This window comes from Acanthisitta chloris, unplaced genomic scaffold (genome assembly GCF_000695815.1).
Source record: "Acanthisitta chloris isolate BGI_N310 unplaced genomic scaffold, ASM69581v1 scaffold3224, whole genome shotgun sequence".
Lineage (NCBI taxonomy): Eukaryota > Metazoa > Chordata > Aves > Passeriformes > Acanthisittidae > Acanthisitta > Acanthisitta chloris.
The window spans coordinates 17,300-41,615 of NW_008669687.1; the positions used below are offsets into that span (position 1 = coordinate 17,300).

The window sequence follows — 24,316 nt, forward strand, 5'->3', positions numbered from 1 at the left end:
TAGTTCAAACAAGCTGTAAGTTATTAATTAGTTTGATTTATTTTGTAAATGTGTGGATATTTTTCAAAACCTCATTGCTGCATAATGTGCCTGACTCACTGTTAATAGACTCTTCTGTTACTCAGAGGCTTTTAATGTACAGGCATTGTGAAAAATGAAAGTCCACTGAAATATTGCTACAGTATTAAATGGCTCTCTTAAGCAATTTATGTCAAGTGCAGCATATATCTGTGGTAGAAGTCCAGATAGTAGTGTATGAACACATACAGTAGTATGTAGAACATAAAGTAGTATATGAACACATAGCTTCTACTGATTTGGGATATGTGGTGTTCTTTCAGTTTCTTTCATTGTTTGATTGGAGGGAAAGTCTGTGAACATACAGTTTTATTGTGATTGATTGGTACAGATGAGATTATACTACTGTCTTAATAACAGGATAATATACTACTTTTCTGGTATAGTAACTTTGCTTTCACATTTAGATGTGTGCTCTTACACAGTTTGCAATATGCCTGTTATACTCCTTAAAAATACTCCTTTAAAAATTGTGGTTTAACTTCTCAGCTCTCATCCTCTCAATCCTATGGTTCCCTCCCATGGCTCTCTTCCTCTCCCAACACCACTTCAGATCTCTAGTCTTCAGTTGTCATAGTTATTTTATTTTTGTCTGCTTTTGGTTATTTGTATGTTAGGAGAGGAAGGTCTTTGTTTTTGTAGCATGTAGTTGTGTTCGACTCCTCTGGTATGCACACAGCAGTACTTAGTGCTGTGTGGGAGGGGAGGGATGTGTAACTTTGCTCAGTCTAGCATTTAGAAGGCTAGGAAACTCAGTTTTAACTGTACTGTATATTTCAGTGTATTGTGTTTCATTTTTTGATGTTGAAAGGTAAGAATCATTCTCTGAGGAAATACGAGGTTTTATCTTCTGACAGATGCACAGTAAGATAATTTTCTATGTATTCTCTCCTGTTTTAAAACAGGATTTTTTTCACCCCACAATGCTATCAAATTACCTGTCAACTAACTTACTGGCTTTACTTCTCTTTATCTATGCACTTCGTAAGCCCAAAATAAAATTAATCGAAGTAGGAGGAGGCAACAGCACAGGATGTTGCCTTGGGTAGGTAGGTATTGGGTTGCACACTGTTGCAAAAAATTCTTGAAGGCATGTGTCCTCACTGAGGGCTCACTATATGCCAAATTTAATAGGCTTGTTTATGCTTGTGATGGTTGTATCTATGCACGTAGAATTCCTCCTGAAATATCCCTTCTCTCTCTTCAGAAAGTGCTTGTGTTATATCTGTAGCAATACCCTAATTTCCAGAACTGCGGGAAGGGAAGGCAGGAAGGCAGACAAGAAAGAGCCATGCTTGTAAGGGGTAACATACATGCTTGTGTAAGCTTGTTCTTGTTTCTCATGAGCAGTAGAATCTTAGAATGCTGTAGAACCTTTGACTTCAAGTAGGGAAATTTCTGCTTTTGTATCACAAAAAGGACCTGGAAAAGTAGAAATGTTACATTAACACTGCATAGTCAAGAGAAACTTAAACGTTTATTAGCTCATTAAATATTATTTTTTAGTATCAATCATCCCTTATCATTATTTCCTAAATACATGGAATGGGTAACTGTGGAAAGAATCTCGTTTAATTATGGTACTGCAAAAATTGTGAGTCCTCTTTTTTCCCTTTTATTTTTTTCTCCCTTACAAAAGGTAAAATTTTGCATTGTCAATGAGCTAATCTGACTTTTCTGCCAATTTCTTGAGTACATGGGGCTTTCTCATTTTCGTTCCAAATGTCTAATACGCTTTGTCCAAAGTTATTCATACTTTCTGTTTTAATGTCTGATGTGAAGTACTTATCACAGTTGACATGTTTTATTCTTAAGTGATATATTTTAAACTAAAGCTACTGGGCCTTGTTTAGGTTCCAAGGAGTCTTTTAGCACAGACAGAAAAATTTGGGTGGTCAGGCATTGTAATATGGTGCCCAGGGAGGTGGTGGAGTCACCATCCATAGAAGTATTTAAGAGGCATCTGGATCTGGTGCTGGAAGATACGGTTTAAGGGTTACAGCAGAGTTAATGGCTGGACTTGATCTTAAAGGTTTCTTCCAACCTTGATGATTCTATGATTACATGCTTAATAAGCATTGGGAATTATGCATATTGAGTACTATTGCAACCAGATTTATAGCATGTATATGGGCTAGACACATAATTAATCCAACTCTGAGTAAATATATTTATCTTTTGTATGAATAACCTTTTACTCATCTAAAGTGTTTTTAAGTGTTTTCAGTGCTTTTAAGAAATTAGATTTGAAAGGTCATAATATGTTCAAGATACTGTTTTACAGTCAGTTAAAGGCCAATCATTTATTCAAGATAAACATGTCTACTAGACTTGTTATGTGATTTGGAGAAGCCTTATGCATCTGATGCTGGATGTTGGTGTATGAACAGTGAGAGTTGTAGTTTTTTTCCACAGCATCTGGGAGCTTCATAGCATACTAGGTGAGATGATGTTAAAAAGCATTTTGTACATAGGCAGTATGTATTGCAGCTGAATAATTTTCAGTGATTTTTGAAGAGATTGCATAATGTCTTTTAAATGGAAGAAATATTGATTAGAAAATGAGGATGTGATTTAGATTGCTCAAATCTAGGACTGGTATAAGCATGCAAATTTCAAGATTCTTTTGCATCTTTATTCCATCTATTTTTCTGGCCTGAAATCACATGCTGCTTTAATCAACACTTACCCCTCCCCCAAGGAAAGATGGTCACTTAAGCCAAATTGCACTGCAAATTAGTAATGTCTGTCTGCAAGGCTGAGAGCATGAAAGTAATTTTTCAGTTTTGCATTTGGATTCGCTGAGATGAAAGGCCAATGTGCTAATCCAGGAATTTTACATAAGGCACTTTAAGTGACATGATAATGGTGTCATTAAATGGATACCATTTATAAAATAACTGGAGGCAGACCAAGCATTCATATATGAAACATCTCTTCTTAAGGACAGCTTGAAAAATAGCAATTTAAAGATGAATAAACAACACCAGTGCCCTGTTTGTCTTTTGTACCGTAATATGAATAAAAGAAATAGAATAATAAATGATATAATTCAAGACCAGGTTGGATGGGGTTTTGAGCAATCTAGTCTAGGTGTCCCTATCCATGGCAAGGGGGTTGGAATAAAATGATATTTTAGGTCCCTTCCAATCCAAGCCATTCTGTGATGATTCTAAGATTCTTTAATACAGTAATAAAATGTTTCTATAATAGAATAATAAAAGGGTAATATCCTGTGAAGATCTGAAGACAGATGAGAGGTTTCTGAGAGGTAGAGAGTGGGAGCTGGACTTGAGTGGGCTTTGAAGACTTTAGGAAGAGTGGTCAGAAAAACTGTGGTGGTTGGGGTGAAATATTTGAACTATTGTAAGTTCTTATGCAAAATGGAATGTTTTGTTTAATGGATTATTGGGACATCTGAGAAAAGGTAATGGGAGTAACCACAGGTAAAACAATAGGATGGGCCTGACTGGAAATTCAACACAGAATTAGATCTTAGAGATAAATAATTAGGATAAACATCAGGATATGCTGCTGCATATCCTGCAGTGTTTGATAAAAATAGTAATAGTTTTGAGCCAGAACAAGAGTTGAGGAAGGTTGAGAGGGAGGAACATATACAGGAGTGGACAGAGGCCCAAACTGAATTTGGGAGAATGGTAATGTGTTTTTTGAAAGAAGTTTATGTTCAAAATTGATAGAGGGCCAAGTTACTACATAGGCTCATGTAAAGGTCTTGCCACCTTTGTGTATGTAGCTGCATTTTGTCTGGGGAGATCTGGAATTCCTTCTTTCTCTTAATACATAAAAACTCTGTGAAACTAGTTTTACAAGTATCTACCTCAGATACTTGTTTGAGGAGCATACAACTTCCATGTTAGATATGAAAGGGTTAATGAACTGTGTAAAATTCAGTCTGCTGTCGTATGGTACTTGCAGATGCTAAGTTACCTACTCATGAGAGATGTGGACATGAGGCTAGAGATTCAGTTTGTGAATGATAGGGAAGAAGGAGGGTGACAGGCTGGCATTTTCTGTCATTGTGGAAGAGCTCTGGTTAGACACAAGGAATGTTTAGGAGATAACTACTAACGGGGCTTCCTCAGGGGAAGGTACTGCAGGACATTTCCCCTCCCATATGATGTTGGCCAAATAAATCTAGATCTGATACTCTGCTTGAGAAGTATACCGATACTATACTTCTAGACCAAGTTTTGCTTTGAATATGTACTCATTATATTCAAACAGGCACCTAGAAAGGGATTCTGATATAGCAGTCATATACTGGTTGACCAGTCATAATTTCTGCTTTGACTAGCATGAAACCAGTAAAGCTTCCTACTGTTTTATTGTGTACAAAAATTCCACAAGTATAAATGAAATCAAAATGTGACTGACTTTACAAAGTCCCTGTGGTTCAGGTACAGGGTGGGAGTGGGGGGTTTCTCCTCTCCTGCAACATTCCAGTCTCTGCAAGCAATCAGATTTTACAGAATATTTTGTACACAAAATCATTAATAGTCTTGGAATTTAAAACATGTAGCACTATGCTGCATAGTTGCTGTAAAAGGTAGATAGAGATGTACATGTATGTGTGCATGAGAGGATGAGTACTAACTACACAGAGCTTTTTTTAATGTGTTTTAAAATCTCAGTGGTTTAATACACTTGGTCATTACTTGTCTCTTGTACAGTTTGAGAAGGTTTAGTGGCACAATTAACGTTGCACTTTGTCTCCTCTCTGTCTTCAGTTCTTGAACAGATCTTTGATACGTTTTTCAGTTTCTTCTTGCCTTCTTTGAACATCTAACATTCTTCATACAGTAACCAAGGAAATTGGCAGTGTTTAGTGCCCTACTCTGCTCATAATCCTTTTCTGTGGGCAGAAATCCTTTGGAAAAAAACCAGCTTTTTCATCAATTGAAGAAAGTGCTTGGCCATTTTCTAGTTCTAGTACTTTAGTCTCCTCTTGAATAAATTACGCTTCAAGAAGTCAGAACTTGACCTTCAGACTGTGTTATCTAGCCTTGAAGTATATCAAGAGCTATTGCTGAATAGTTATTTCTGCCAAAGTAAACCCTGTACTGATTATGCTGCATTGCTGTATATGAAGGCAGAAACTCAGCAAACTGCATGCAAGGTTTTGGCAGCAGTCTTATGTGAAAAATCAAATTTCCCTTCCTTATATGTCTTCTGTGTGTTACTTTCAACATGCTATAATACACAAGTACCTGAAAAATTAGAAGATTTTATGTACTTTTGATAAACTGAGGCTACATCAATGCGTACAAAGAAAATTCACCACATTGAACCATATTTAAGCTCTCTTTCTTCTCCATTTTCATGCTGTTTCTATGGGTGCTGCCCATGCCCCATGCTCCCCCACTCCTTGTTTTTCTGCCAGTGGGTCAGGAACAGAGGAAAGACCAGCCCAACAAAACAACAGCTGCCTTAAGGACCTAAAGAAGTTATGACTCTGTGATCAAGTACTGGGTTTGCATGGCAAAGTTTTGGTAGCAGGGGAGAAAGGGGTAGTTCTACAGGGGTGGCTTCTGTGAGATGCTGCTAGAACGTTCCCACCATGTCTGATAGAGCCAATGCCAGTGGCTCCAAGACAGGCCCTTCACTGGGCAAGATTGAGCCCATCAGCAACAGTGGTAGCACCTCTGGGATAATGTATTGGAGAAGGGGAAAAAGGTTGCTGTGCAACTGCAACCAGAGAGAGAATATGTGAGAGGAACAGCCTGCAGACACCATGGTCAGTGAAGAAGGAGGGAGAGGAAGTGCTCCAGGTGCTGGAGCAGAAATTCCCCTGCAGCCCGTGTTGAATACCATGGTGAGGCAGCAGTCCCCTTGCAGCCCATGGAGGTCCACAGGGGTGCATAGATCCACCTGCCCCTTGGAGGACCCTGTCTGGAGGAGGTGGTTGCCTGAAGAAGACTGTGAGCCCAGTAGGAATCCCACACTGGAGTAGGCTCCTGACAGAACCTGTGGACATTGTGGGGAGAGGAGCCCATGCTGGAGCAGGGGCAGAATGTGAGGAGTGCCGGGAGCAGCAGAGACAGTGTGTGATGTACTGACTGCAACCCGTGTTCCCTGTCCCCCTGAGCCACTAGTGGGGAGGAAGTAGAGAAAATTGGGAGTGAAGGTGAACTTTGGAAGAAAGGAGGTATGCAGCAAGGGGTTTTAAGATTTGGTTTTATTTCTTGCTACCCTTCTCTGATTTGATTGTTAATAAAACTAATTTCCCTGTGTCAAGTCTGTTTTGCTTGTGATGGTAATTAGTGAGGGGTCTCTCTCTCTATCCTTATCTCACCCCACAAGCTTTTCATTATATTTTCTCTCCTCTGGCCAGCTGAGGAGGGAAGTGATAGAGTGACTGTGGTGAGGACCTGGCATGCCCAGACAAGGTCAACCCACCACTGATCAAAACTCCTGAACTAATATAATTCTGTTGTAGCACTGGAAATTATAGCCTGGTTACTGTCCATCTAAGTCTCTTACAGTGGACATGACTTCCTAGAGTTTCTGTTTTGAAGTTGTCCTTATTTGGTTGCTTTCAACCCTTTATTTACATTTAAGTTTTTTCAAGGCAACCAGTTTTTCATAGCTTAAAGTAGTTCTATAAGAACAGATTTGTTCTGCCGCAGTACAGTGTGTAATGGGTGCCTTGGGAACAGTACAAAGCAAGGCGAGTCAAACTTCAAGTTACGCTTTCCAAGAATACACATCCAGCTTCTTGACCCAGAGTTGATAGGCTCTCAGCATATTTCTTATATTTCATCATAGTTCTCACATTTCATCTCCTTTTTCTGGCAGATCCTAATGGTTGGCTTGGACTGCTGACCAATATCTCTGCCAATACTTATGCTTGGGCACCAAATGTTAACTTGGAAAGACACCTTTGGTTCCTTTCTTTCCCGTGCCTTGTACATCCCTGAGGTTACAGCTTCCTGCTGTTTGTCTGTTTGCTGATGCCTTCTCTGTTTGGCACCACTAAAATTCTTAGGAAGGAATGGGACGTGGGAGAAAGTGTTCAGTTGACATCTGTAATGCTTTTCCTTTATATCCTGCTAGAATCCTCTTTTTTTTCCTGGTATTCTTTACTGTACTCTGATTTTTTCTCAGTCTTTTTTTTCGTCACTCTTGTTGCATGTTGTATCATTTCCACTGACAGTCTTTTCCCTAACACGACATTGTGCTGTTTTCTTAGACCACTTAGGCTGTTTTTCTGAACTAGTTAATTACCTTCTCCAAGAGGTTAGGATTTAAAGTGTATCCAGACTGAATAGCAATTGGAGCCCTCTGCTTGTCTTGTATTAGCTTGACAGCCAAACTTAAATGGCTCATCACATTATCCTCCAGCTGCATATGCAGGCCTTCAGTGTTGTCATTTTTCCTTTTGTCCTGTTGATTGTAACTTGTTGGATTGGTGGTCACCATCTTTTTGGGTACCCTGTTTGACAAGGCTTTTAGGATGATCATAACACAAATATAATGTGTACATTTATGGTAATATGCACATGGTTTGGGGGGGGGGGCATCCAGACAGCCCAGAAGATGTCTGAATGTCTCGAGTATCACAGCATGCATAGAGGTAGAAATGTGCTACTGACTTCTCAGTTTTCCCATATGACTGAAGGCTGTTCAGTCTATGTAACTGATTTTCATTTTAGAACAAATGATGAGTGGTAAACATTGTCAAAATAGACTGAATTTCTGAAATTATTAGTGTCCCCTATTTAGTACATCATCCACTTAACATTGTCTTGCTATTTCACTTTGCTCACTTGTTTTAGTCTCCTGCATTAGATGACTGTTATATTTTTGCAAGTTACAGGGCCTGATTTCCATGCCCAGGCACCTCTTATCTTTTTCTGTTCCCTGAGGGATTTGGATTTGTCAGCAAAATTTGCTGGCACATCTGTAATAATAGGACAATGTATAGTTGAAGGTTTTACATGGTTTGAGTAGACTTACTAGCTTTATTGCAGGATTTACTCTTTATGTGGATTTTATGTTTTGGCCAGAGGGAACAACACTATGTGAATATAAGACAAGTTCAGAAGTGCTAAGGGATAAAATGTTCTGTCAGAATAGCTATCCTACAACAGCTAAACATTGCTGTTATACTCCACCAGTGTCTAGAAACAGATACCCAGAGATGACAGTACTGGTCTGGAAGGGTGTTATAGTCTGACTCAGCAAAGCAAGTTTTTTTGTTTTACACCAAATGGCAAAGTGCTTCAGCATTCTAAAACAACCATTTATTATAGTGGGTTAACCCACATGCCCTTTGTCATATTTGCTCTGGGCATACAAGGCATGTACCACTCCAGAAATTCAGAGAAAATTTCCAATCTGTATCTCCTTTAGCTAATACTCTAAACTTTGCTTAGTCTTAAAGTCTACATCATTTTCTTGTCTTGTGACCTTCGTGGGAATACATAGCTGATATAGGTGATGACAAAGGCATTCTTCTCTTTGAAGCTGTGTTGCAGCTCAAGCCAAAACTTCTGTATAAATTTATCAAAGTGAAAGAGAATTTTAGCAAAAAAATATGGTTTTTTTTTGTTGTTATTTAAAAAATCTATTTCAGGTTTGCTGCAAAGGAACTGGGAGACTAATTGGTCTCTTAACAGTGTTATTCAGAGACTTGGTCCTGCTCAACTTCAGCAAGTCATCTCTTTGCCTGAGAAACCAGCAACATAGTGTGAAAAACCTGGTAGAAACAATAGGTACTTCTTTTTATAGCTGGTTTCTCTTCAGAAACATAAACTGCAGCCAGAACATTGGGCACTAACAGATTTGCTTTCTCATGTACTGGAATACAGCATTCTATTTATCTCTGACAAGCGAAGGATATGTTGACAAACTGCACTATTAAATACAGAAAGCCTCATTTAAATAGTGTTAGTGCTTTGACATAAATAAGGACAAACTATTCAAACATGAGTCTGATAACATTTTGCCCTTAGCTTTGTTGTACACAGAAAACAAGAAACAGAAGTGTACTTCAGTGGCTTTGTATTTAAATTTCTTTCTCCCCCTATCTACATGTATGACTTCTTTGGAAAGAAGAGTAGTATGTGGATAATTTCTACCATGTTTCTAGGTTGGGAGATAAAAACACTGGTAAACCGGTAACTCTTCATTTTTCTGTTCATTTTCTAGTTTGCAAACTTTTTTTTTAATGAAATACTGATATTCCTTAAGTCAGATACTTTGAATCCTCTAGTATGGTTTTTCATCCCCTCCCTCTTTCTAAGTCCAGTTAGTTTAACTGGATATTCTTCCATCAGTATATGGTAAGTGCATCCAAAGTATTGCTATTGTATATAGTAAAATGTAAACCCGTGTATTACTATCAAATATATAAACGCTATGTAAAGTTAAGACGTAGCAGGCAGAGTGTAAGCAAAGACAGAAGATTCTAAATACCATAATAAGCTAATCATGTCCACTGAGTTAACTTTCATGAAGAAAAGTTCATGTGAAAGCACGCTTTTATTAGCCTTAATAATCAAGTTTGGTCTGAATATGGATCTCTTTAAATAAAACAATAAAGCTTTTGAACTTTAATCATAAAGGACTTGGTTTGGGGGCAAAATATGACACTCTTAGACACTGCCAAGATGATTTTTGTACCTTGGTAGTTATTTTAGCAATTTTCTGTGGTTTTCTTGAGAAATGTTAAGGTAGCTCTGAGTGAAGGTAATGGGTATTATAAAGCATATACATTTAGCCTAAACAACTTAAACTTTGTCCTGTGAGCTGTATTAGTTGGATTGTATGAGAGCGTGGTGATTTTGACACTAAGAAGTGATGATGCATGGTGAAAAGGGAGAATAGCTTGTGTGCAAATATACTTACTTGGAAGTTGGATTATGTTATGGTTTCAACTAAGTCTTGAAATTACCTTCCCTTGGTTAAAGAATTTTACCCAAGTTTCACTGGGTTGTCATAATTAATTAATTTATTTTTGATGGCTAGAAAGATGTAAAACTCTCTTAATTGTCTACACACTGGGTTTAAATTAACTAGAAAGCCATACATACTGTGTACTGGAGTTGGGAAGTGGCCTATGTTAGATCAGCTCTTCGTAAGTAGTACACAGAAGACAGGAATAGGGAGCCTTTTACCTTTCTCAGGGCCAAGAGGTTTTCTGTCAGATGTTAATGTACACAGCTAGCATTACTCAATAATGTAATGAAAAATAATGAAGACTTATTTTTATCATGGCTTGTAAGACGCGGGTCCTTCACTCTGATTAAGGGTTAATATGAGTAAAAGTCTGAAATTACTTGGCTATAGACAGCTGTTCTAAAAATGAACTGTTCATTCTAAGTTCATCTTTATTTTGCAGTCTCTTACTCCATAACTGTTTAATCTTCATAATAGCTCTTCTTTTGAAGGACTTGGGAGAAGTTATTGATACCAATCAAAGTGAATTACTTTACCCCACTGAGATTTTTCATAATTATGATGATTACTCTGAATCACTCTAGGAACTGCTATGAAGAAGATGGGGAAAAGTTTTCATAAATTTAAGAGTAGATTTTCTTCTGGGAAGAGACAGATTCAGATAACATTAGTTGATTCTTAGCTATCTGCCTGGTGATAGGCACTGGTGACTCACAAATTCACAAAGAGATACCCTAGAATAAATCTGCTGCAATAGCCCTTGGGCTTTTTTTCAGGACTGAACAGAAGTTTATACTCTATGAACAGCAGATGAAGTAATAGATGGAGCCTAAGCCTCCATTTCTATTGGTCTTGGGATAGGCTAAGATTTGCCATTTAAGTTGCTTTAAATGTTAGACTGTATAACCTCCTGTTAACTATTTGCGTTTTAATTTCCAGTGTCCCCTCTGTTTAAACTGACAATTTGATTTCACCTGTTAAGACTAGATCTGGGAATGTGCTCTTCCACATCTGTTGGGAATAATTAATGCAAATAAATGATTTAGCTGTTCTGCAGTGTGTTTGTCATAGAAGTGGTACTTTGACTGCTCAATCATTTGGCAAGTTTGCTAATTTTCTTTCATTTCTGCTGTTCCATGGGATTGTATTATTTGAATTTTTTGCTGATAATGTTTAAATTTCCTCACAACCTTTTAGTTATTTACACACAATTCTTTGAAGTTGTACTTGAAATACCTCTTTAGCTGCTTTTGTTTGGAATCTCCGTATGTGAAAAAAACTTTTGGTAAGGCAGAGTAATTTGACACTCTCCATTCAAATAAATTGTTCCACCCACCCCTGTATTTCCTTATAAATAATGTGCATTCTTTTTAAGGAGTTCATTGTGGGTTTTACTTCTCTAGATCCCTTTGTATTTCTCACTCCTTATTTGGTCCTTTGTGGTAATGGCTGTTGGTGATAAAAACTTCACTTTTATGTGTAGTCTATTTATTACTGCCATTCTTACTTACAGTTTGTTGAACTTCACAATACAGCTATTGTAATCTATTTCTTCAATTATAGTAATTTTTTGAGCCAAATGTCATATTTTATCGTATAGTTTACCCTAATATCACATTCTGCTCTAAAAGTAGTTGTACTATGAGTTAATTACCCATAGCATAGAAGTTGCTTTCTCTAGGTTTTCCTTTTGTTTAGCTTTATACATAGAAATGAAATCTTCTGTGACTATTTTATTACTATTTATAGCTATATTTGTTTCTGTTGACCAAGATTGTAAAAGTGAATGCAGCAAATTCTGCATTAAATAATGATATTTATGTTTTAACTTTTCTGTTGTCTTTCATACCTTGTTTCTCTTCAGTTTTACTGATGTTGTCTTTGAGATGATTGCATGTCAGCATTGTCCTCATTCTGCCATTTTCTCCAGTATCGTAATGTGGTTGTCATAACCTTCATATGAAAGAACTTTGCTGGTGTATTTTTACACATAGCTTATTATAATTTTGAGATCTGCATAATTTAACCTCCCTTTTTATGATACAACATATTTACACATCTAAAGCAGTAGTCATATGAGGAAGTCTAAGTACTTTGCAATTCTTAATGATTTCAATCTGTTACCCTGCTGTACAGAAACAGATTTCAGTTCTCCTGCCCCATTTTATATAAAGGAAACTGAGGGATTAATACTGACTTGCTCAAAGTCAGGTGGCAAGTACGTATTTCAAAACTAAGAGTTGGGTGTTTTTGCGTGTAGGTAATATAAAGTATTATTTGGTGGTACTTTACATTGCTATTCAGTTCCTATTTTTGGTGTGATCATTTTCATTCATGGGATGGTCAGTTGGATTAGGTAAGGCATGGGGTTTGTGCTAAGAATTTGAGGGAGGGGAGTGAATCTATGGGCTACATATTATGTACAGTTGCCATAGTTCCACAGTAAACTATCAGAAGACTATTGCTGAAAATAAGTAGACATTTTTTTGATTGGTAATATGTGCATACTGTTACTGTGAAATTAAACAAATACTTTCTAAGAGAATATTTAGGTCTGTCCTGGTTTGGTCTGGAGTAGAGTTAACTTTCTTCACAGTGGCTAGTATGGGGCTATGTTTTGGATTTGTGCTGAACACAGGGTTGATAATACAGAGATGTTTCTGGTATTGCTGAGCAGAGCCTACACTGAGCCAAGGCCTGTTCTGCTTTTCCGTATTACCAACACTGGCAAGGAAGTTGGAGGTGCATGGAGGATTGGGAGGAGACACTGCCAGGACAGGTGGTCCAAACTCCCAAAAGGATATTCCATACTATATAACATCATGCTCAGTATATAAAGTGGGGGGAAAAGGAGGAAGGGGAGGACATGTTTGGAGTGAAGTTGTTTGTCTTCCCAAGAAACTGTTACACATCATGGAGCCCTGTTCTCCTGGAGATGCTGAACACCTCCTGCCCTTGGGAAGCAGTGTATTAATTCCTTGTTTTGCTTTGCTTGTGTGCGTGGCTTTCGCTTTTCTATTAAACTGTATTTCTCTCAACCCATGAGTTTTCTAGCTTTTACTCTTTGGATTCTTTCCTCCATCCCAGTGGTAGGGGAGTGAGTAAGCATCTGTGTGGTGCTTGGCTGCTGGCTGGGGTTAAATCATGACAAGGTCTAAAAATATTAATTGTATTTTGAGGCAACAAAATTCATTCATTGCTAGATAAATTGAGCTCGTCTGTGGTCTTATATTGGAATAAAGGCTAGAAATTAACATTATTCTGCTCTTTGAAATGTCATTTTAAAAACAGATTTTGGAAAAGGTATAATTTTTTTCTAGGTCATGATAGGAAAGGTAGGCAGTTTTCATAGACTTTGCTCTTCCTTTCTGGGCACTTTGGTTTCATTGCAAGACAGACATAATTGATTATTAGTGTTTTTATATCTTTTAGTGCTTGCAACCTCAATCTATCAATAACAGATAAGGATATATAAAGTATACTTGTGGTCACTTGGAAGAACAGCTCCTCCTCTTTTGGGCAACTACTTCATTCTTTGATGTTTGCTGTCCTTGTAATCAGTGACTTGGCTTGCCTTCAGTATCCCGAGTCTTCAATATATGGCTTCACAAGCCATGTAGGTGCTTAACTTTTCCTTAATAGCTTTGATGGTCCTATTGAAGAAGACAACATTTCATTTCATTTTGGATCACTTCTAAAGTGTCCAATCTGCCTGCTGCTTTGGCTGTTTTTTTATAAATGTTCTGATTTGTACACTGAGAAGAAAGCAGGCTGTTCTAGAAAAACACAGGGAGTCTGTGCATGACAGAGATGTTAACTCTAATGCTCATGTCACCTAATGTGCTCAGTGTTTTTCTGTATAGGTGCAGTGTTCCTTCTGCCTCTTGAAGCTCTACTGTGTTCCAAATAAGAAGCCAGGACTTCTACAGTTAAACACTGTGTGTACTTTGTTTTAATGACAGATGTAGATTTCTGCAAACTGTGAGAGTCCTTTTGGCCTGGAAATCTTCCGTTTGGAGGAAATACTGGAAGCAGGCCTTTTAACTGTAGATGGTAATATTTAAAGGGAAAGTCTTGCATTCTCGGCTGATAAAGAAGACAGTAAACTTCACTAACACACTATTTGTTTTTAACTAGTCATGAGTTAACCTCTTAAATATTTTTATGTATGCAGAGTTTTGTGGATTCTAGCTAAAACCAAGCCGGACTATTGCTAGAAGTCATAAAACAGTTTGAAATGCTAGAAATTTCGAAGTGCCTGCATTGTAGTTAAAATACACTCCAAGTTCCCCTATCCTCTGCCAATATCAATATGCAAAAATCTTTGTCTAGCAGGGGGCAGGGTTGGGAGTTGAACAAATGCTTCAGGCAAATAGCCTGTTAGTTAACACTGAAGATAGGGGTTCACACAGTATCAGGCAGCATCTTAGGGGAAGTATGGCACCCCAGAGTGTAAGACTTTTTAAGGCCTGGTTTTGCATACAATAACTCTGCATTTAACATAAATGTGACTGAAATTATAATGTAAGTAGAAAAATATGCACTGCTTTATTCATGGGGGGAAATAATTTTAGAAATTATAAGCTAAAGTTAGGTGTTTTCATCTTTATAAATAGGTGGGTTTTTTTTTTTTTTTTTTTTTTTTAGGGTCCTGACTATCCTATGTGTAAATGACTATACAGGAGTATTAAGAATCATTTAAGTGTCAGGTCATATTGGAGTAGGCACCTAAATATGGACTTCATGTACTGAATGGTTCTTTTTCTGTTGGTTCTACCTGCCTTTTTCATGTTAGGACTTGGTTTGAAATTTGAAATTCCTCAGTGCAGGGCATATGTTTGTGCTGTTTCTGCAGACTGGAACTTCCGAAACAGATGGCATGAAGATTCTGAAGAATCAGACTTGGACAGCCTCTCTAAAAGTCTGTGAACACATTATTTAATTATTGTAGTGGAGATGATGGTTGAATGGGGAAGAAGACTTGGGGAAGTAGAGTCCAGCCTTGCTTTGCTTGCTCCTCCCTCCTCCCCCACTGATTACCTTATGTGCTCTTTTACTTATTCTTGTTAAACTCTTTCTGATTTTTTTCCTCCTTCTGGTTATTTTTTATTATAAAAGCTAGGGTCTCCTTTTTCCTTTTTTCTGTCTAAAAACTAGTTTATATTTGTCAATATTTATTTTACATTCTGAATTCATTTGATTATTGAAATATAAACAGTATATTCTATTTTGAAGCAACATTTTTTATAAAAATAGTTTTTTTTGAGGGATAAAGATGCATGGCACATATTTCTGGGATCTTGGCTGATTTTTAGTATATTGAAAAATGGAAAGAGGGCATGCAGGAGTGCTGTACCTGCTCACCTGCTCCCATAGGCAATGAAAATGATTAATGCTTTCATCATGCTGAGCTTGGTGCTTTCCTCTTATAAGAAGATTTTGGTGCTGCTTATTTCTTACTTCCAGTGACTTAAATAGAAGCTATTGAGGTGTTTCTTTTTCTGGCCTTGGGAAAAAATAGTCTCCTTGTATTTATAAACTAGTCAGGAAAGAAGATTTGCATGCTATTGAGGCAATGTTTTTCTAACTGTCTACTAATAGGTATAGTCAAGGGAAGTGAAACAGTTTGCTTTAGAACAAAGTTTTAGAGTGTATGGTAATGAAAAGTGTAATGAGAGCTTGTTCTCAGCGGCTCTTCTCAGACAAATTTTTCAGGAAAAAAGAAAAGGCAGAGAATGGAGCCTAATGCAGTATGGTGACCACTAATAAAAATAAAGTGGTTACTCAAGCTTCCTCATCTCTTACAGGAGGTCAGCACAACTGCATCTTTAGCATAGTTCTGACACCCTTTAATTCTTAAGAGCATCCCATACTGCTAGGAGGGGAACTATTGCAACATATTTCTAAGGAAAAATGGGATTTTGAGTTTATCTTTTTCATCTGATTCACTCCCTTTGGAACAGCTACATTCCCAGCAAATCTTACAAGAGACTTTGCTTTGAACACAGCAGAAAGCACAGACTGAGCAACTTCTAATTACAAGACCCCTCAAAGATCACTCTAACTCATGAGATGTACACCATGACCTTCAATTTGTTAAGCTAAAACTGTAACAGAAGTTGATGAGGGTCTATCAAGTGACTGCCTGTCTGTTGTCTCCTGCTGCATTTGAATCCCTTGCAAGGAAGAGAAAAAGTGCACAGCATTTGAGTTCTATAAGGTAGCACATGTCATAGCTGTGAGCTGGAGTGATCTGTCGTCCTAGACTTGCACAGGATTTATTTCCCTATACTGAGAAAGCTGAGTGAGAATACTCACAGAGAATATAAACTGGGTCTTTTTCTCCTTGTTTTTTTGTTGTGTTGTTTTGCTTTGCTTTAGCTGTGCTCCTGTAGGCCAAGGCCACCTCCAAGGCTTCCCACTCCCCGAGCTGAGTGGCCACAGGCAGCTCATTATCATGACTTGTGTTGCTGTCTTCAGCATTTTAAAAAGTCTTTTTCTATTTCTTCAGCAATAAGAGTGTAGTCATCTGCACTGTGACTCTTAACCCTTTTAAAAAGAATTTCTGTTAAAATCGTCTGTCAAGAGCCTCAGCATGGGCTGTACGTGCTCTTGCTGTAAAACAAGCATATCACCGAACCTGATGAGTGCCTGGAGAAAATTGCAGTTGCTGGCACATGCTGTAGGGTCCCTAGCCAGGGTGCTTGTGTGGGTTCCCACCCTGGCTTTATTGCAAGAATATTGAGAAATAGAATAGTGTATTTCAGTTGGAAGGGACTTACTGCAGTCATCAGTACTTGGAAAGTTGCTTTAATTCTCTTCTTTGCTTTTCGCTTCTGTGCTGTCTCTCTCCTTTCTGGCACTTCAGCCTGTAAAACCCTTTAGGTTCAGCCTGATACAGTCTTGCTGGAGAGACTAATGAAGCTGTCCCTGACCTTCAGAGCTGCCCAGAGTAGGACCTGTTTTAAGGTGATGGGATGCTGTTTTGTCTACTCACCTCTACAGCCCTCCATGCCATTCACAGCACACCCTGCCAGACAGCTCTTTTAATTTAATCTTTGAATCCTTGTAAATACTGCAGGAACGTAAATAATTCATGCCAGTTTATCCTGAGCAGCCAAACATCATTTCTTTGTGACTGGAGTAGGACTTTAAGGTGTGTGGATGGAACTGGGACCTGCTGCGCTGCTTTGCTGCTAGTCTGTCTTGCTTTGCAGTGGGAATGCTACCAAAGCATAGACATCTTATAAAACCAACTGTAACCATCAACCATGGCTGCTTTGGCAGTATCAATTGTTGAATTCAATAGCAATGTGGTATTTTCGCCTTTTGTAGTAAATGTAGGTATTGGGCTGCAGCTAAGGCCCATGGAAACTTTGGATCTGCTTTCTCCAAGGCCTGACTTTTTCGCTTGGAAGACTCAGCTTTGAGATGGTTGATTCATGAGTAGAGAGAGATTTTCTTCACCGCTTTAGGAGCGTGAATTTAGTGGTTTTCCATGTTCTGAAGACTGGTGTTCTGGCAAGGGTGGCTGAATCTCGTGTGGAGCTCTTGAGCTATCATCATTTATTAGCTGCAATATTAAAGCAAATCATCATAGACTTCATGCTGGTAATGCAGAGCCAAAGTTTGTAACAAAACTGCTGTATATATAGTACCATAGAGAAAAGCAGAATTTTGCAGAGGAGTAAGGCCATCAGTGTGCTTTAAAATCTCTATGTAGCTTTCAAATGGAGTCCTTTTCCCTTGATCTGATGTTTGGAAATCATGAGTGAGCTGACCTGATTTTTTTAAAATTATTTTTGGATTTTTGCTCTTAGTGGGAGAGAAGCAGGTGGCAGGAGACACAGTTGCAGTTTCTTGCTCACTTTCCTACCAACTTCAGCACAAACCAGAGAAGGAACTGCCATGACAATTGTTATGTTAGATGCTTGAAATGAGCATGTGTGCAGTAAGACAGCAATTAAGGACTGACTGACAGTAACATTTTTGTTTGTCTTTAAAGTAAGAACTTGTATCCTGTTGTTTAATGAAGGGTTTATAATATTAGGTTTTGTGCATAAAGTTCAAGTGAGATGTGTCCTGCCTTCTCATAAATATGGAAAAATTCAATAAACTGAGAGGAGTATTTTTGAGACAAATTGATAGCATCCTGGATGTCCTTTATATTGGTGATGTCTGTGCAAGAACTCCAGTTCTCGCTTGTCAAAATTTGAAGCCACTATATAGCATCTCCAATTTTGATTCTCTGTAGAATTGTGAGCATCTTGAATCTGGTTGCTGTTCTCTGAACTAACTCCTTTATCAAATCTTTCTGCAGTTCTGTGGTCATAGAGTTCTTGAGTTTCACTGTTAATGCTCTGTGGTTTCTTTTTTAACCTACTAAAGTATGTACAGTTTAACTGTGTTTATTTACCTCTCTGTTAACTTTTTTTTTTAAGTGAATGCACCAATCTGTCCAGTGTCCTTTCGCAAGGGATCTCCAGTAGCCAGATTTAGAAGTGGAATATGATGTGCTTAGCTGTTTTGTCCTCAATTATGGCTTTGCAATAGAGAGGAATAGCTGTCTTTCATATTGCATTCTACATGTATGGGTTCTTACCTCATTCATGAAGCTGAGAGAGGAACATTTTTGGAGTAGCCAAAGCAAAGATTAAACTTATGGATGTTTTAGAGTTTTTATTTATTGCAGGTAATCAAAGTGTATAGTGAAGATGATACTAGCAGAGCTTTGGAAGTACCAAGTGATATAACAGCCAGGGATGTATGTCAGCTCTTGATATTGAAGAACCACTATATTGATGACCACAGCTGGACTCTCTTTGAACAACTTACCCACACAGGTTTAGGTAAGACTAATCCTATATAATGCTATGGTGGTAAATAAGGTGTTTGGTTTTCATTTTCATGTAGAAATACAGTTACAACAGAAGGGCTTGGAAGTTAAATGATGGGAAGACTTGTGTGAATTTCTTCTTTGGGGGGAGGTTATTGCTTCTGATTCTTTTTTTTTTTAAAAAGCATAGCTATGATGTACATTTTGGCATAGTACATTTGCCTCACACTGCTTGATCTACATCTGTAAGAGTCATTTGGAAGACACTGACAGTTAAGGTTCTCACTGCAGATTCTTTCTTGCTCTCCCTTGCTTTTCTTTGGCAGTTCTTCTCATACTGCTTCATGCTTATCTATAGAAAGACTTGAGTCATTTTATTACAAATAAAATCCTTATAGTTCCCAACACACCTGAGTAAAATCTCTCATGAATTTCCAACACACTTGAGTGAAATGTCTGACATCAGGGACAGAAAACCTCAGTAAATGTGCACCCTCAGTAAATTTTCAGATGGCACTAAGTGGGGTGGGAGTGGCTGAGGGTAGGACAGCTCTACAGAGAGACCTAGACTGACTTGATCAATGGGCTGAGTACTACTGCATGAGGTTCAGTAAGGCAAAGTGCTGGGTCCTGCACTTGGGACACAACAACCCCATGAAGCACTACAGGCTGGAGCAGGAGTGGCTCAAGAGTTGTTTATCAGAAAGGGACTTGGGAGTGCTGGTGGACAGCAGCTCAGTATGAGCCAATGGTGTGCACTGTTGGCCAAGAAGGCCAATGGCATTTTGGCCTGGATCAAGAATAGTATAGTCAGCAAGACTAGGGAAGTGATCATCCCCCTGTACTTGACATTGGTGAGGCCACACCTGGAGTACTGTGTTCAGTTTTGGGCCCCTCACTTGAAAAAGGGCATTGAGGCACTGGAGCGAGTCCAACAAAGGGCGATGATGCTCCTAAAAGGTCTGGAAAACATCATATGAGGGATGGCTGAGGGAACTGGTTTTGTTTAGCCTTGAGAAGAGGCAGCTCAGGGGTGACCTCATTGCTCTCTACATCTACCTGCAAGGGCATTGTAGAGAGGTGGGGGATGGTCTCTTCTGCCATGCCTGCAGTGAGAGGACTAGAGGGAATGGTCATAAACTGAGACAGGGGAGATTCAGATTAGATTTGGAAAATGTTTTTGACTGTTAGTGTGGTCAGGCATTGGAATAGGCTGCCCAGAGAGGTGGTGGAGTTACCACTCCCGAAAGTGTTTAAGAGGCATCTGGATCTGGTGCTGAAGGATATGGTCTAAGGGTTACAGCAGAGCAGCAGGTTAATGCTTGGACTCAGTGATCTTAGAGGTCTCCTCCAACCTTGATTCTAAAGCAGTTAGTGCTGTTCTATGTGGACAATAGGACTCAGTCTTCAGAAACAACATCAGGGTGGGTTGTCAGTTTTTTTTTTTGGTATAATCAGTTCGGCTAGATTTATTGTGACCTCTGGGACAGGACCCCTTAAAACGCAAAACAGAACTTCCAGATAGGGACCTGGAATTATCTGATCATTATCTGTGTTGAAGTGACTCCATGTATTTTAAATTGCTAGAAATGAAATATTCTGCACTCCTTTCACATCATCAGTGTTCCTCTAGTGTATTAAACCCCCTCTTTTTCTATTACACATTTTAAAAGGTGTAATCTGTGGTTTCACGATACAACTACGAGTTTAACTTCTGGTCTCTGTTCCTTTTTGTAGCGCATAGGTATACTTCTGCAGTATAAAAACACATAAGGCAAATTAACTAGAGGGAGAAAGGGAATGTTGGGAGAGATGTAAAAAATGCAGAACACAGGAAAGACTTCACTCAGCAAGAGATGAGTTTAGAAACCCACTGCTGAGATGTAGTATTGAACTGAAGCTCTAGTCAGACAATCTTAATTCCTTTAACAGCACTATGTTTAAGCATGGTATTGTGTATGGTTTTGCTAGGAAATTATATTAGAAAAAAACTACTAGAAGACAAACGTCGTAATATGACTGGTTTCAATTTTACGTCACTCAAAGCTTCCACATTATTCTTGAACTTTGGCACTGTACTAGAGTTACAAAAGATTGTACTTCTGCAACCTCAAAGGCACTTCCAGTTGCTAGTGCAAATTGTGGCTTGAGAAAGAGGATATTCTGGAGGCCTTCTTGCATTCTAAAATACATAGAAAATTCCTTGGAGTTCTTAATTGTCAGAAGAGGCTGCACTGATACGTGATAACTCCAGTACTGTCTATTAAAAAAAAAAAAAGGTGCACATGAAGACCAGAAAAACAAACACCCACACCCTATCTCCTCACCCCCAGACCATGGATATTTAAATATGGCTGAGAGCTAGTGCTAATGTCCCTTTCTCTGTATGTATCTAGGGAGTCTGGCCTTGTGCATTTGTCTAAAATAAACTTGACTGTGCATCTCTGTCTCTATCATGTTTAACAGCTGTATTTAAGGATGAACTACAAAAGCTAAAACTGTTTTCTGCCCTTTTATGCTCCTTTATCCTATGAAGGCAGCCACAAATGTTTTTCAAATTTCTCTTCTTGCTAACAGTTCAAAGGGATTTGTAACCTTTTGCACTGAATGTATCAGCTGTAAGATGCTTCCAACTTAGAGTAATGTTGAAGTTAAATCTGGGTTGAGGCTGTAAAGGACTGCCATAGAAGAAGAGGTAGCAAAATGGCTTTAGACAGCACTACTATATAAATAGCAGAAGTATTTTCTGAATTTTATAGTGTAGCCAGTGTTTACATAGTGTAGTAACTATTGAAGAAGACACTTTGGACGAATCGTGCCAGAACAATAGTGGCACTGTTTCTCCAGGTTTACTTGTTATTTGCACAGTACACTTTTTGCCAAATACTGTGTTTTCTTCAATCTGAAGGATTTCTTAGAAATTTTCAATATCAAATCAGTAGTTGAGTTGCTTTTTCTAAGATTATGGTAGTCTCAGAATTGCTGGTCTGAAGACCTGCATTCACCATGCAGTCTTCTGATTGCTCCAGCTGCTTTCAGCATAGTTCTAGAAAAAGGTGACTTGGTAATTTTAGAAATAATTGAAATTTAGAAATTTTTTCCTAGATGATGGAGATTGCAAATCAACATTACTAGCCAAGGAAAGGAACAGCTTGAGATATCTTCTCTTTTTTTTTTTTAATAATACTGAATAATAATGGAATTATTTTTACAGGAATTATTTTTACAATACTCTTAGTTCTGGTTTTATTTGAAAGGTTTAACATACTGATCCAGACTTACATTAAGTATATTCTTAAGCACTGGATGAGTAACTTGAACAAATATTTTTCAAATGATGAGTTAGTTTTGGACTGTTTGCTATTTGTTATTTTTATGTGTGTTTTAGCCATGTAAATTTGGACAGGCTTTTTCATCTCCCAAGTTAAGTGAATTGGTATTGAAAGGAGAAGTGCTGTGAGAGAGTGTGTGTATCTGTGTAAATTTCAGTATGATATGGATTAATAATTCATCCATCAATTAGAGAACATTTTCTTTAACATCTAACAGCTGTCTGAATACTCCTGAATTAGATATAATTGCATGAATCTTAGCAAGCTGAGCACAGCGTTCTCCTTTTAATCAAGACAGACATTAATTATATCACTGGATTGTGCCTTCATTGCTGTGTGGAGGTATCTGCTGTGAGGGTTTAAAAAAGGAAAAAAACCCAACAAAACTCCCACCTAAACCGAAACATAAACCCATGGCCTCTATATTGCAGTTTCACAAACATATCTGCCCTTTGGTTTGGAGCTGTATTGTTGAACATTAAGTATGGACATGCCCTCACTGCATTGCCTGCCGAGTGCTAAACAGGTGGTGTTGGCTCAGGATGAGTGGGCAGGTAAGATAGTTCCACATGCTGGCTGGGGCACCCCGTTTGCCTGCCATGGAGCACCCACACTGCACCCAGCCCACTGCTGCCATGTCATCACCTGGGATGCTCAGTCTTCCTCCCCACCTCCAAAGTTTTGCAGTAGCCTGGGCCCTATGTCCAATATCTGATGTACAATAATTTCTGCAGCCCTATAAATCACAATACATTTCAAAACTGTGTGTTTCTGATGTGTGTCTTCTTTGTCTTTAACATACTGAATTCAAATAAATTATTGAATGTTTTTCACCTTGTCTAAGATTGAAGGCAGATGAAGTATGCCTAGATTTGGATGATGCCATGTCATCCCTGCCACCAGGCACCTTGGTGCTGGGAGTCCCATATTTTGCTGCAATTCCCCTGTGCAGGAGGACAGTTTCCTTAACTGTTCTCCTTTTCAAGGGAAGTACTGTGTTCATCCTGAAATTTTTCCTTTTCTACTGAGAAGTTTTTGTGTTGACTGTAAACAGTTTTCTGTTTGCTTTTGCAGCTGAAAAGATGTATTCTATGGCTGCTCTTTGAATAGGTGATAGTGCCTTGGTCAGGCACATTATTGGTGTCTTTCAGTCTCTCATTTTTATTTCACTCTCTGCATTCTTTTAGGTAGCCTATGGGAAGGATCATAAACCAGTACCTGTGCAGTGGTACTAAGCAATGGCTTTCTGGTTTTTATATAGTTTAAAATTTTTTCCTTGTTAGGTGGCTAGAGAGGAGGCTATTTCAAATGTGTTTTATCTCACACTTCAATATTAAATCTTTTATGTGCTTTAGTTACTTTTCGTCATTAAGAATACTGTTTTGGACTGTAGCAGGTGTTCCTCATGTTAGAGATAGTAGTAATAAAGAGATGATAGAGAGGAAGGTAGAAACTCTCCAGTCTAGCTGGAAGAGAAAAAATTATCTGCCTAAACTGAAGTGCAGCTTTTTCATGTCAGCATTTAGGGATTTGATTACAGGGCTGTGTTTTGGAGGGCACTAACCCAGTGTTTCGGTTCCTTGAAGAAAGTAAGTTGACTCAGTTGTAAAATATTCTCTGATGTGACTCCTTAAAAATAAAGAAATACCAATATCCTTACCCATCCATTGGGGTGATGTAGAATGTCTTATTTTTCTACCAAGAAGTAAGTCTTGAAGAAATGTTATTTTCTTAAATGTCACAATGCCAAGCATTTATGAGTTTTAAATGTCATCCCAGAGGAGCACTTTCTCTCTATAAAGCTGAAAGGAAAAAAATTCTGGTTTTAAGTAAGAGCTTCAGTTCTTTAGTGTCTCTTTGCCCTTGCATCTAAAGAATGTGTTTTGGAGTAGAGCAGCCTGTACAAGATTTTTAAATGTATGCTTTTCTTTCAGCATTTTGGAGGCATTTTTATTTTATGGTTTTATTTGCTTCCTTTAATCTGGTTATAAAATGTGAGTTCCATATACCACCCTTAATGTCTGACTTTATGGACTCAAGAATTAGTTAAATTCAATGAAGAATGAGTCAAGTTCAATGGAACTTTAGCTTTGATCCACTTGATCTTGAGAGTGCTGTGTCTTTGGCTGGTTGTGAGCTTGGTATT

The 24,316-nt window shown here is 38.2% G+C and overlaps 1 protein-coding gene across 1 annotated transcript in view; it reads left to right on the plus strand.

The window, feature by feature from the left end:
• Positions 1–24,316, plus strand: part of GRB14 (growth factor receptor-bound protein 14) — a gene marked incomplete at its 5' end in the record, with an annotated part of 61,472 nt that overhangs the window by 15,908 nt on the left and 21,248 nt on the right. Inside the window, one exon of the mRNA XM_009073395.1 lies at positions 18,695–18,851. Within this exon, the coding sequence (XP_009071643.1) occupies positions 18,695–18,851 (157 nt within the window). The remainder of the gene's footprint in view (positions 1–18,694; positions 18,852–24,316) is intronic.